Below are 14,839 nucleotides of genomic sequence, written 5' to 3'. Positions count from 1 at the left end.
CACAACACTGGGAGAGATATTATGTAGCTCAGATGAATGTGTGGGCGCTCGATACAGAATGTCCCAAAAAGTAAAAATTGCATCAATTCTGTGGTGGGGGCGGAGGTTGATAGGGATAGGGTTAGGATTAAGGTTACAAAACCACAGAGAAGAAAATTTAGGATTTTCTGTGATCGATCCAGAGTATATATCTGATATTATGTATTGCACATTCTGATTATACTAAGTGTTCACTTCAATGATTAGAGACTGGCATTCCCTTCTAAAGCATGGTATTTTTTATATACAATTCAGCCATCTTCATGGCAGCATTTCTAGTTGGTCCACACACTAAGCTTCATTTCCCAGAGCCTGATGGCAGTATATTCACAATGGGGAGGTAATGGAATACAATGAGAAACAGCAGTCTGCCATTGCTGTAGATTAGCATTTGCAATTAGTGTGAATTTTGCAAACTCTGGCTGTAGTGTGTGTTAACAGACATACAGCGTTGCACCTAAATAACCAATGACTGTAAATGGTTAAGGCCATGGCTTTATATTTATATATGTATTGCCATCACTGGTGTTCATCAGCACTGCCAATCTTTGGGCCTGCCTTTCTTTATTACAGTATTTAAAGGTTCAAAATTATAATAAAAGTGTTTGTATTAACATAAATTAGCATAACACACAGAGTAGCACACCTCATTTAGCTTCATTACTTTCAATTACTGATACACCCCACACCCACCCCAACAACTCCCAACACACGTTTGATTTTGGGTAATAAATGCGTAGCATAGCACATAGTAATATACATCCAATATTAATCAGCTCTCAAAAAAAAAAAAAAAAAAAAAAATGCATGTATTTCTTCAAAGAAAGCTTTTTCATATTACAGTATATACTATACTTCCTTGAATGCACTCTAAACCTGCAGAAGACTCCAATCAGAATGGTTGCACCCTTGGCTGTAACTAGCTATAAGGACACCGAGGTTGTGTTCTCGCTGTTTCTTTTTAGCTGAAGCTCATGTAAAAATTCTGCTACAAGACTCCTTAATTTTCTCTGTTGGTGTGCCATCTAACAATGATTTGGAAGTTTAATAGTAAATAACAACCAGTCATGTAAATACTGCGAGTATCGCTTGAAACCTAAGCTCTGGTTACGATGCTGGTTGCTTCCATGCCATAATTAGGCTGCTTTAGAAAAGAGTAAGCACACTAATCTCTGGAATTCAAGACTTTTTGTATAAAACAGCTTACATCTATGTATGTATTTTTACAGATACCTTTGCTTTACCAAAATTTCAATTCTGAAGCATACAGTGTAAGAACAGTCTCTTGAGAGGAGAAAACTAAAAAGAAAAAAACTACAATTAAACAACACTGCTTATAGATGAACCAGTTATCACAGTAGATACCTCTGAACAACCCGAAAATAATCAGTAAAATACACTTGAGTGTGCACGTAATGTATATGTGATACATATCTTAGATGATGTATAACTTACAAAAACAACATACTGTACAGACCCAAATGTGTGTCGACATACTGCACTGTATGTGGATATGACCTTTACTGGTGACAGATATACTGTATCATATTTACTATAGCATATAGCTATGCTATGCCAAAATGTTATTGATGAAAATGCACTTGCATTGTAAAATATCAGATGTAAATTAAAAGAGAAAATCTATTAGGTCTCTAATGTACCCTGACAGTAAGAAGCATGCATTTCTATAAGGAGTGGCGCAGCGTGGAGGGGTGATATATGGCAAGGCTGGATGGAAGGTGAAAAGCGTAGCGAGATGAACGGGGAAACTGAGCAGTCCGCTCTCACTCCTCGAAGCCGAGGGCAAAAGACGAATAAATGTTGATTAGTGTTGATTTTGTCCAACGCGCGCATGGCGAGTGACAGTTGGACTAAGCTGCTGTGAAAGAGAACCATTAATCTTGGTCTGGTTTAAGTAGTGTATATTAATTTGTGTCATTTTTACTAAGTCGTACTGAGAAGGGCTTCTTCCACGCTTTGGTGGTTAAGCTTTTTTATACAGATTTTGCACTCACGTTCAAACCGAGCAGCGGGGATGGAAGGAAATGAGATTGCAACCCCTGAATTAAAGAAAATGAACTCCTGGGGTGTTGGTATGGCAACCACTTTCAAAACTGGCACTGGTTGTTAAATTTAACATACCTAACACATTTGTAGATTTTAATACATTTGCAACATATTCATAAGATTAAATAAAAGAGGGGTTTTATTTCCAATGTTGAAAAAAAAAACCAACAACAAAAAACCAAAGTGAATATTTAATTTAAATGAAAATATAGTATACCCTACAACAAATTATAACTTAGCAATATTATACACCATGCAGTAATGGTAGAATTTATTTTGCACAGGGAGCGAGTCAAATACCTAGTGGGCATTCAGTAGCAGAGATAAAATCTACAGTATGTATAGGCAATTTTCCTTTCTAAAGCAATTTCTAATACAATAAGTAGAGGTCCATTAGTTTGTAATAGATTGGAATATGATATCTGTCAAACAATTTCAAGTATAGCAGTGATTATATATATAAAAAAAAACACACACACATTCCTGTGTTAGGCAGTTATATCATCATACAGTAGGAATTGTGAATTAACTGCTGGGCTCATGTCCAGAACCACATAAACCTTCCAACCTGTACAAGGATTTCAGAGCACAGGTATCTGATAAAAGCAAAAAGAAACCTGTCAATCTCAATGGTTAGTTTATACCATCAGTTAAATACAGAAATAAACAAACATACTCAACTTCTCAAATACAATGGATTTAGCGATATAAAATAAAGTAGATGAGAAAATGGTTATTGTTTGAGGATTTATGGAATCCCAGATTAATAACCATTTTACCATCTTATGATGGGCAACATTTATTAAACTATATCTACCCATAAATTGTAAGTGTGAGCAATTTAATTTCACCATGTTTTAAAACTATAGACCCTGTATACATAAACAGACTTACTTTCTCAAATACTGTAAAGAAATTATAATATCAAAACACTGGAAACAAAATACAAGGATGGCTGTAAAGCTTTATAATTAATGAAAGAAACTGAGCATCCTCTAGAGTCAATGACTCAGAAGAAAAGGACAAAATCTGCAAGAAATGGCTAATGTGGGAAGGGCATTTAAAAAGATGCCAACTTCCTTATCTTGTAGTTAAACTCCAATTACCTTGCAGACCTGACTTGAATAGCCGCCCCAAAGAGTTTCAAAACCAACCAGTGCAGAAACGATCATTTTACTACTAACTTGTTGTCACAGTTAATTATCAAATCACATCCGCAATTATATATTTCTGTAATTAAGCTCCTAAAATATGATTAACATGTCTCAATTACAGCAGTGATAATTTGCATAATTTATAAGGAGTCCTAATTGCGCGCAAGTTCTGATTTTAAGCTTGGCAATAACTGAACACAAAGTGCATTACACCGTCACTGAAGCATGACCATTTGACTGTTAATATATGGATTAATACAGTTACTTTTCTGATTAAAATAAAGAGAGAGAAAGCAGCCTCTTACTAATGTTGAAGCATATGTCAAGTGCATTCTTTTAAATTCTACTTCGCATATTTAAATCATTATTTTTAGCCATAATCGAGCACAGTCATAAGGAGTGTGTAAATGCAAATATATTAAGAAGTTGGTAAGTGCCACTCTATTAGAATAACGATAACAGCAGTTTATTAACAGAAGAACACTGGCAGTGTATTTGTTGTATGATATCTACACAGCATAATGACAGCTGTCCTCACATGATACACCGTGAAAATAATTTTTAATGAACAGGTTGACTAGAGAGTCTTATACAGTACAGCAAAGTATTTTAGTATAAAGTATGTTATGATGTTTTCTGTAACGTTTATGGGTCTGTCCTTATAAATTCGACTGTTTATTACTGAAAATGCTTCTAGATAACAGGCCACTTAAAAAAATGTTTTTTTATAGTTTTAAATAAAACTGATAACTCCAAATCTAAATGTTCATTCTATTCTGGCACATTTGCCTCCTTCTCTCTTTTTTATTTCTTTTTTGGTTGCATTAGTTTCTTCAATAATGCACATGCTCTGTGACTTTTGTTTTGTCTCAAAATACAGAATTTGCAAGCTAATTTCAATTAGAAGCTGACCGACTACAGCACAAGCTTATGTACTGTATAAGCAAATGCAATGCTTGTTGCACCCTGCATTAGCCCACTGTGTTCTAGCAAAACAAACATTGTAATGGGATATTACATCTTTATTACAGACTCAACTCTAGTAACAATAGACAGGTGATAATCCACTGATTGGATTGAAACCCCTCTAACAATGCATTCAGTAATATAAATTAGATATTTGACTTATTTTACCAACATCAGCCATTATTCTGCTGACCGCTGTAAAATACTCTCTTTTCACTCATGAAAAATAACATTACATCATGCTGCTAGTCATACTTATAAATGAGTCCCTCCCCAAGGCATGTAACCGAATACAATTTAAACAAAGACTTCAAGAAAATTGGGCATTTAGCTGAAGTTTGTTTTTTAAAAAAAAAAGAAAAAGAAAAATAAGCAAGTCGAAGCATCTCCGTTCCTGAACGTAGCACACACAAAGACATTTTTAATGAAATCCATCTGGGTTTCAAACAAGATTTTTTTTTTTAATTTATTTTATTTTAGAAATTCCCCTTGTTAATCTCACATTAAACTAGAGATTCTCAATTCAAAACCCCAACCTGAGATGCTACAATAAAATGAACAAATCCCAGTAAAATATTTCTTTCATACATAGTATGTGGTTATTCAATTCCTGAACTTTACCCCCGTCCACACAGCTCTAAAATAATCGTACACTTAGGCAGCAAAATATTACAATAGGGATGTCACGGCTCTCCAATTGAATACTGAAAACCATTGTTGTGCCAGGCCTCACACTGGAGCTGCTGTATATCAAACATCAATACACAGCATAAATGTCACAAACTATGTTGGTTGTGTGAAATTGGATCATTTCACAGGAATTTCACCTGGAATTAAATGTATTTTTGCACATACAGTCAGTGGAGAGTTTGGTGGTGTAGATATATTTTAGTAACCATGCTTAAAAGTCATATTACTACAGACAACCTAGTAGAAAATGTCTTCAACAAGCAGATAGATGTGTGCCACCAACAACCTTACTACTAAAATTACTATACTCAGACACGACCCATAAATGACAGTACTGTTTTTAAATAAATACAGTAGTTTACCAAATGGACAACTTTGTTTCCAGAGCCCCGTCCAACGTTGAGTTTTATGGCAAATAAGAAACAGCCGTGACTCATGCAGACCATTTCATTGATGTTTTAATATTTGTATCGACCACTTGGAAGAAAAATAAAATAAACTGTAGTTTCAAGAGCATTTCTCCAGATGTTTTACATTTCATGTCTAAATTTCCAATAATTCTTCCAAAAAAGCATGGAACAGCTACACGTACCAGTATAAATCCATATCCTGTATTTTAATCTGCGTTTTTTGTTCTCATCAAATCCATTAGCCACACTTCAATTTACTACAAATAGCATTAATAAGATTACCACTGACCTACAGACTATATAATATGAACCTTGCCTCAAGAAAAAACACAGAAATGCCTTTCTGTAGAGAACAGTTAACAAAGTTATAGCAATAAAACTTATTTATACATTTATTCTTGCAGCCGTATTTAAATGTCTAATTGCAGTTTACAGGAAGCAAGGCAAATGGAGTTAGGGGAGCACTGGGGATTTCCCAAAGACCAGAGGCATTGTACTTAAAAGTTGAGTTTCAAAATAAGGCAAGAAATATTAATAGAAGCCTTAAGACCATTTGTGTAGCAAATAGCTGAAGCTTAAGTTAAAATGAAGGACTTCTTCCATAAGGGAATGCTGTATTTTCATAAATGGGCTTAAATAAGACTCCTCCTTTTTTGGCAGCATGGAGATGTCACCTGCCAACCACTCTTTGTATGAAAGGCTTTAGTGTTATAATAGCAATGACTGCTAACAGGTAATTGTGTTCCAATCCGTGTATATTGAGTTTCGTTGTGTATTAAAGCTCTTAGCAAATTGAATAGGCATGTGTGTGAAAATTTGAAACTGTCAGAAAAAATACAAGAAATATCGCTCAGATAGTAACGTCAAATCAGACATAGCCAACAGCAATATGTCTACTGGCTATTTATTTAATTATCTGCAAGTCAAAAGTGACAAAGGTTGAACACACAACAGTGAAGCAAGGACCCGCCTTTTAAATTAATAACTTTTTGCGTGAAGATTTTGCTTGTCTGCATTGTCCTGAATAATTAGCTTTTTCAGTACTTAGGAAACAACTAAACATAAAAGTATGATCTAACTGTTTTCAACACAAAAAAACAAACAAACAAAAAAAAAATCACGGATGTTGAGATTTTGAGGTTGTTTTTGTTTTTTTGTTTTTTTTTAATCACAATGGCCCCTTTTATCTGATGGTGAATGTGAAAGAGGGAATATTATAAAGTCTCCTAATAGCCATATTCTCTTAAAACAAAAAACACTACACGAGTGGAGTCTCGGCTAACTTTAAAATTATCTTAACCTCTGAAAAACCTGAAACTCAACTTGTACAAAACTATACAAACAAGCAAAGAGCTTGCAAGTATAGTTGTAGTAACATTAAAAATAACGTTCCTTTTAAACTGTTTTTTTTTTTTTTTCTTAACTACTGTAGGCCTTCTATTTGATATTGCTCAGCGGGTCTATATAAAAATACAGTGAAAAGTCAGAAGCTGGTTTCTGCTCAGCCTGTCACTATCACTCGGTCCTGCTAGAGCTGGCAGCTGCTCAAACCCATTCTCTCAAAGAAAGCAGGAGTCGCTATGGAGAAAACATGTACCACATTTAATAGGAGGCTAGTGGCACAACAAGTCAATCATTTATGTTAAAAAAAAATCAGCTGTTGATGCTGTTTGCAAGTTAATGATCTTTGTACAACAGCTCTAAATTCTCTATTGAACAGAGGAGTGTATACTTTCTAAAATCTCATCATTCACTATGGTTAACATGTATGAAGTTTCATTAATTTGACATATTGTATTCATAAAAACTCATGAGTTAAAGCTTTGAGACCAACGTCCGTGATCATTACTTCAGACTTCACTGCACAATTGCATGACATTCCCGTAAAGGAATATTACTCTGGAATTGCATGGCATTCCCATAAAGGAATATTACTCTGGGCATGCATGTACATCCGTGTAATCTCAGACTTTAAAAACTATCTGCACTTGTGTTTACAGCAATACAGCCCTGTATCTTTCAAATCAACATGCGCAATGCAGATTGAATGCTTTCTCTTGAGTTAATCACCGGGAATACATTAGGAACAGTATAGAACTGGAGAGACTAGCATAGTCCTATAGACATTTACAAAATGAAACATAGGGTCGGTCCAGAACAACACTAAGAACCAGCAGACTGCTCTAAAGAGCCATTCGATTAGATTCCCAACCCTGAAATAAGGATAAAACAAATAATAGGTTAACATCCAATAAGTTATTAAGGTCTTATAAAAATGCTCCTCAATAAAATAGAACAGAAAGAGGGCTCAAATTACAAAGCTGTGTTATTTAGAGAACCTTTCTCAAAAAAAAAAAAAAAAAAAAAAAAAAAAAACTGGGTTTAGGCATACAATACAGCTTGACACAGACTGCTGTAATTTGGCTGTCATTTATATATATATATCATCAGATGACGCATTCCAACAAAAAACACAACCCACTTTGTACAGTACTTTCAATCACTGCTGTAAATTTCAACAGCGGTTTATATACACGAGCAAAGGTTAACCAGTTTTGTGTTTTTTTAAGTATTGGATGGTTGAACTTCCAACTCCATGTAATACATGCTGAAACTTCACCCTAAACACAAATCAGTAGTGAGGGTATGACATTTTCAAAGCATCGTGGAGTTGGCATAGTTTTAGAGCTAGACTTAACAAGCCTAAGAAGGGTGCTGAATCTCCTAGGGTTTGAGGAGCCGACCTTTCAGAAAAGTATGTAGACTCACTGGTATTTGGCAGTTTTGCACTGTGGTGGTCACAAGCCAAAAAAAATAAGGACACTGCCTCCTTTTAAAAGGGAAACTTGTCTTGACTTTTTAGCAAATGTTGGCAGCAAGCCTAGAAAGGAAAGTCATGGTTTATTCAACAGAATAGATTTTTACCAGGCATAAGTAGCACAAAACATTGTTTAAAAAAAAAAAAAAAAAAAAATTCTTTAGAAACAGATTCATTTTCTATTATGTCGCTTTTAATCTGATGTTACAGTTTAATTTTTCAGTGGCATCTCTTTCTTTCTAAAGCGTCCACTCTCGGAGGAAGCAAGAATCAATCTTGTTAATCAATCACATTTTTTTTTTTTAAATACATTAATTTATATTATACGCAACATTTTTTAATCTACCAGACAATAAGAACCAAAGATGCTACTATTTAAGGATGTCTTTCATATTAACACAATGTATAGAACTGCCAGTCTCCAAAATTGTCATAAAACAGGAGTGTATTCATCAGACACTTTGTGAAAATGAATGCATGCAATCTCTTTTTAAATATACAGCACAAACAGTTGTCCAGTAAAACAAAAACACAACAGGGGGGTCCCTCTAGCAAGTCTTTGGGGTTCCCCCTACTGTTCTTATCTGAAAGCCAACTGCATTGGTTGTGCTTCTAACATACATCATATAGTCTCAGACTTGCTTCTTAAAAAAGAACGCATTCCGTTTTAAGGATTAAAAAATAATAACATGCACAAAATAAATCAAAATGTTTATATACCAGTAAATTAAATAATGAATGAGTAATGGTCCTCAAATAACAGGAAGTCCCTTTCTCAGAGCAGTTGATTCTCTCTTGACTAAGGAGGGAGAAAAGTAAGGGTGAGCAGTCAGGAAAAGGTCCAAGCTACTTTGTTCTTCATCTGGATACGAACTTTGGATGAACCCAAAAAAAAGCGCCAGGGAGTAAAACACCATGCATAACTCTTTCACTCCTCCAGAAACCTCAAGAAACAACAAAAAAAGAGAAGAAAGCCACCGGCCAAAAGCCCCCTGCTCTCCAGAGACAGTGGCCGATTCACACTGCTTTCTAGGGGGGGAACTTCAATAAAACTGGATGCCAATACAGGGTCTTTAAACAAAACTGTTCACTGCTGGCTGTGTGCCAATCTTCGTTTCACAGCAGTGAAATCTCAATATATTCAACTATGAGGCTAATTAAGAGGGAATAATAGGATGCATGTCCCAACCTCTACCCCCACAAATGAGATAATATCTATCTTCTCATATTTGGTGAACCAAAACAGAATTTAAAATATTTGAAATAGACATAAATAGAATGAATGCATTTCACAGAAGAAACAGAAATAAAAATATATATATATATATATATATATATATATATATATATATATATATATATATATAGAGAGAGAGAGAGAGAGAGAGAGAGAGAGAGAGAGAGAGAGAGAGAGAGAGAGAGAGAGAGAGAGAGAGAGAGAGAGATCGATATAGTGTGATATGTGTAATATATGATATATGTATATATATATAGATATCTATATATATATATATATATATATAGATATATATATAAGATATAGATATAGAAGTATAATATATGTGCATGCAACATTTTATCTGTGCATAAGTCTGAGTGGCAAAAAATGTATAAAATAATTTAAAATTCTTTAGAAAAGATGCTTGCCAGAATTTTACAGTACAGACCTTTTCTGTGTATTAACAAAACCAAACACATGCATATACCGTACTGTACAAAGAAGTGTATATTCCATATAAAATACACTAGATTCCATAAACTTCAAACTACAATTGTAGCCTACATGGTGATTTACATTACAGTACTGAAGGCCTACTGTTTGCATTTAATAATACAGTTCGATATAACTTCAAATCAAGTATTACATTCCCTCTGGCTTACAAGACAGAAAACAAAAATAACAGCTGGAGACATTGAGAACTTGCCTGGGTAAAGATCGCTCCTAAGCTAGACAGAACGGAAAACCCTACAGAGACCCAAAAGCAAATGTCACATATTCCACAACTCTGCAATCCGGGTGAGCAAATGTTAGTGAATCCCTCTGTACCACAGCAGTGACAACAGTGTACATTCTAATGAAATGGTACCAAAGCCTTGGAAAATGCCAAGCTGTAACAGAGCACCAGTTCAATAAGTGGCTCAGTCACTCATAAGGGAGACTGACAACAGGAATTGTGTGTTCACAGAGATTGTAAAGCAATATGTGGATGTCCCCTCAAGTGTTGAACAGTGAACAGAACAGCAGTGGCTTACATTCTTGCTGTTTCCCCTGCCTTAAACTAATTCTGCACAGATTTGCGAACAACAGCTGTATGATGCATATGCATATACGGCTATGGCCAAAAGTTTTGCATCACCCTATGGAATTAACTCATTTTTCATTCATAAAGTCGAACGAAACCTGCTGAAAAAACGTTACGTTAACATATTGAATTACATACCGCTTTGTAGTTTTCCCATATACCTCACGAAAAACTGACAAATTGAAAACTGTGAAATTTTAAATACTGTACTACTATTATGGATTTCGGTAGACTTTTGCGGTATCATTTTGTGATTTTTGATTACATGACATTAAATAAAATGTCTAAAATATGTTTATAATTATCACTTTTAATTAATGTCTCAATCCTAAAATTCTAGGAGATGCAAGATTCTTAGCTGTAGCTGTACATATACACATGTGTGTTTTCCTCAGGTTACTTTTTTTTGCTTTGCTACAATACCTTAAAATTAAGTGTTACTAATTATCTAAGAACTAATTAAGTGTGTGTGTGTGTGTGGGGGGGGGGGGGGGGGGGGGGGTTAAATTGCAAAGTTAACAAGAGACAACGATAACTGTTTACATTATGTCAACATTAACAAAAAAGTATCAGCTTACTGTACCGGCTAGGTACTTCTGCACCCCACTGAACTTGTGAGGCGTAAACCGTGTAGTATCGTGAGCGATGTTTATTATCTATCGTGTAGTATCGTGAGCGATGTTTATTATCTATCTAATTGTTCAGCAATAATTGTTTTTTTTTTTTTTTTTTTAAGGCAATACTTAACAATTACAGACATAACTTTATTCTTAATGCAAAACCAAAGATAATGCCTCCTGAACGTAGCATGAAGGTGCTGAAGTGCTAAACCCCATCACGAAGGTGCCAATTGTAAATCTCACTTCTCCACTAATACGATGACATTTCTAGCCAATGCTTTAATCAGTACCAGCAAAGCAAGCACTTAAACAGTATACATTGAATTATTAAGTAAATTGAATATATTTAAAATTATATATATGTGTGTGTGTGTGTGTGTGTGTGTGTGTGTGTGTGTGTGTGTGTGTGTGTGTGTGTGTGTGTGTGTGTGTGTGTAACAAAAAAATACAAACACACACGCACACAAATGTAAAATAATACTATTATTTCTCCCTCCCCACATTAACAGTAACTTATTTGACCTCACTAAGAAAAACTGTTCTTCTTATAAATTGTATAATCATACAATTACCCAGACATGCTACACTGAAATATAACCCAATGGTCAATCATAGTATCAAATAAGAATATGCATTACTGTATATCTTATGAGTGTTTCTTTTTTTTTTTTTATGTACTGCTCTTATACTGTACATTAATATCATAATTTGCAGTGGGATATAATCAGCTGAGGAATTAGCTCACTGACAATGTACCTTTGCACACTGAACAAACACAACGGAAAATAATATAAGTCGTTCTCAGATCTGCTTGTAAACGTCGGTATTAAAAACACAGCAGGCCCACTGTGGACATCAAGATTTATAATGATTCTACTTTCATGAAAACCAGGAATCTTTAATTACAAAACAGTATGACAGTCATGATGATTTTAAATTAAAAAAAAAAAAAAAAAATTATTTACCTGTTTTAAGAATTTCAAACAAGTGTTGAAAAGACTTTTCTCGTCCGAAGAAGATACTGTTAAATTGCGTACAAATTACAAAGGATAAAAATTTTTTTATATTTTTTTTATTATTTTTATTAGTAATACAATAAATCATTTTATTATGTTCATATAGTAAAATCAAAAGTAGTTGTTCCAGTCTTTTATATTTATGATGTGTTCGGTAAAATAACGTCGACCAGTTAACAATAAAATTTTGTGTTGGTGTGTGGTGTATGTTATATATATATATATATATATATATATTATATATAATATATATATATATATATATAATATATATATATTATATATATATATATTATATATTAGTGGCATCCAATTGTAGGTCAGAGCGCTGTTTAATCTAATTGTTTAAATTGTTAGACAATACTTTTATTATGCCGACGTTCAAACCAAAACTCGGCGCCATATTACCTATGTTCCCACATAAAATAGCGATTGGGTTCTTGTAAATTATAAGTTAAAATAGTCACAGGCAACATTAACCACCATACAGCTAGAGCTAACTTTGCGGTTTTGGTAATAATAATAAATATCATCACACTGCAGATATCAATGAACTGTTTTCATGTTTTGTATTACATTATTGTCATGTTTTCCCCTGACTACACACCCATTTCACATATTTTTTTTTTTAACAGTACTTAAAAAAAAAAAAAAAAAACATACGCCCAGGTTGTTATTATTATTATTATTATTATTATTATTATTATTATTATTATTATTAATAATAATAATAATAATAATAAAAAAAAAAATCACTGGAAAGTTAAGCCATTGTACTATGCTCTTCAGACAGCATAGTGATAATAAATAATAACAATAAACGGGAACGCTATGTTCCACTGGAATGCGTGTGCGCGTTTTTGCTGCGGGTTTTGTCCAGGGGAGCGAGTCTGCTCTTTCTGACATTGTATCGCACCTGGGCTGCTGCAAATGCCATCCTTACTCTTTGTTTAAGGCGCCTTTAATCCATACTGTGTATATGGTTTGTAGTAATGTATAGTGTATTTATAAACGACTGTGTTGATGTATTACAGCCGTTTCCTTCGTCGACAAAAAGTTATTTTGTCTGCAGCGCGGGTGTTCGCTTAGTAAATGTAAATTCGCAACAACGTATCGTTCGTGTTTATTGAAGCTTGTAATGTTGTTGCAATACTTGTTTTAAAACATGTGTTTATGTGCTTCTTGACCCCGTCCACATTCAGTGCAAATGCCATCATTTTATTACAAGACAGCTTGACAATGTTTTTACATAACCTATAAGTAGCAAAGAATGTCCTCGTACTTATTCAGCTAAATTCTCGGTCAACCAGTAGAAAAGCTGCTCGCATTTCTGTATCGAACCTCTAGACTTGCACTTTTAAAATGTATTTTAAAGACGTGATTGGTTTATTTATTTTATTTTGTGTAAACAAACGTGATCATTATTCCATGCTCATGTATTTAAATTAAAGTCTACTTTAAAATGTGTATCATTTATCTATCAATTTAATATAATTTTTTTTTTTTTTTTAAACTTCAAGTTCAATGCGTTTCAGACTTTTTTTTTTTTTTCAAACAAGCTGCTGTCAATCACTCTCCACTCGTCCTGCGTGTTGCAGAGGTACCGGGAACTATGTAATTATTTTTCCAATAAATTGTAAACCAATAAATTAGCGGCTAAGCTCCAGTTACGGGATTTAGTTAACCATACAGTACTTAACAGTGACAGCCGGCAAGTTTTAAGTTGGTCTTGTGACCTGATTTCCAGAAACTTGATTTTGAATGGCAGTTATTGACATTGGTAAACATTCCCTATGTACGGTTCAATATTAATCTATGATATCACATGCATTGGGACGTTAAATTGCAAAGTTAACAAGAGACAACCATAACTGTTTACATTGTGTCAAAATTAACAAAAAAAAGTATCAGCTTACTGTACCGGCTAGGTACTTGTGCATCCCACTGAACTTGTGAGGCGTAAACCGTGTAGTATCGTGAGCGATGTTTATTATCTATCTAATTGTTCAGCAATAATTGTTGAAGCAGGTTTTTTTTTTTTTTTTTTTTGTTGTTTTTTGGTTTTTTTTTTTTTTTTTTTTTTTTTTTTGTTTTTTTTAAGGCAATACTTAACAATTACATATACAAAACTAGATAACATTATAGGTGCCAAAACCATGTTACCTGGCCTGTGCTTCGTCCAGACTTTGGTCTGTAATGGTCATTATTTGTTGTAAAATGTCTCCTATGTCCTGTTTTCTGCCATCACCGTCTGTCCCTGTGCCATCCTGCATGTGTTGGGGCAGGCCTGGGTGTCCAGCCATCCCGACCCCCGCATGAGAGTGCATCAACCTGGGCTGATCATCCATCTCAACCTCCTCGTCGTCTGCGTCGCCTCCAGTAGAGAACCACACTTATCCTTCAGGCTGGAGCTAAATCCTTGGAAATTCCTTCGGATCTCTCTGTGTGACCAGAGGAAAAGCAAGCCCTCTCTTTCCCAGCTGGTCTGAGTGAAATCTGATCTGAATTGCAGTCTTTAGCCACTCCTGCTCTGCAAAAAAAAAAAAAAAAAAAAAAAAAAACAGGTTCAACTTTGAATCAGTGTGCTAATCCTGATAAACAATGACGGCGCTGCTCTCTGGAATATGCTAACTTTTTGGCCTCGAAGGTTTTGATGCTTTTGATGCGTCTGAAGTCTGATTTTAGCCCCCTCTTTGCAGGTTAGTTCTATTTCTTTCTAATGCTTTGTTTAGCTCAGAACTGGGAACTGACACATA

General features: G+C 34.4%; 1 protein-coding gene across 1 annotated transcript in view; it reads right to left on the bottom strand.

The window, feature by feature from the left end:
- Nucleotides 1–14,431, bottom strand: part of LOC121327074 (pre-B-cell leukemia transcription factor 1-like) — a 65,824-nt gene extending 51,393 nt beyond the window's left edge. The window contains exons 1-2 of the mRNA XM_041270869.1: nt 14,247–14,431; nt 12,033–12,088 (exon numbers count right to left, since the gene is read on the bottom strand). Of these exons, the coding sequence (XP_041126803.1) occupies nt 12,033–12,088; nt 14,247–14,431 (241 nt within the window). The remainder of the gene's footprint in view (nt 1–12,032; nt 12,089–14,246) is intronic.
- Nucleotides 14,432–14,839: the final 408 nt, after the last annotated feature.

This window comes from Polyodon spathula, chromosome 14, assembly GCF_017654505.1.
Source record: "Polyodon spathula isolate WHYD16114869_AA chromosome 14, ASM1765450v1, whole genome shotgun sequence".
NCBI classification, from domain to species: Eukaryota; Metazoa; Chordata; class Actinopteri; order Acipenseriformes; family Polyodontidae; genus Polyodon; species Polyodon spathula.
Note: the sequence above shows the minus strand (reverse complement) of the source record. Positions and strands in the feature narration are given on the sequence as shown.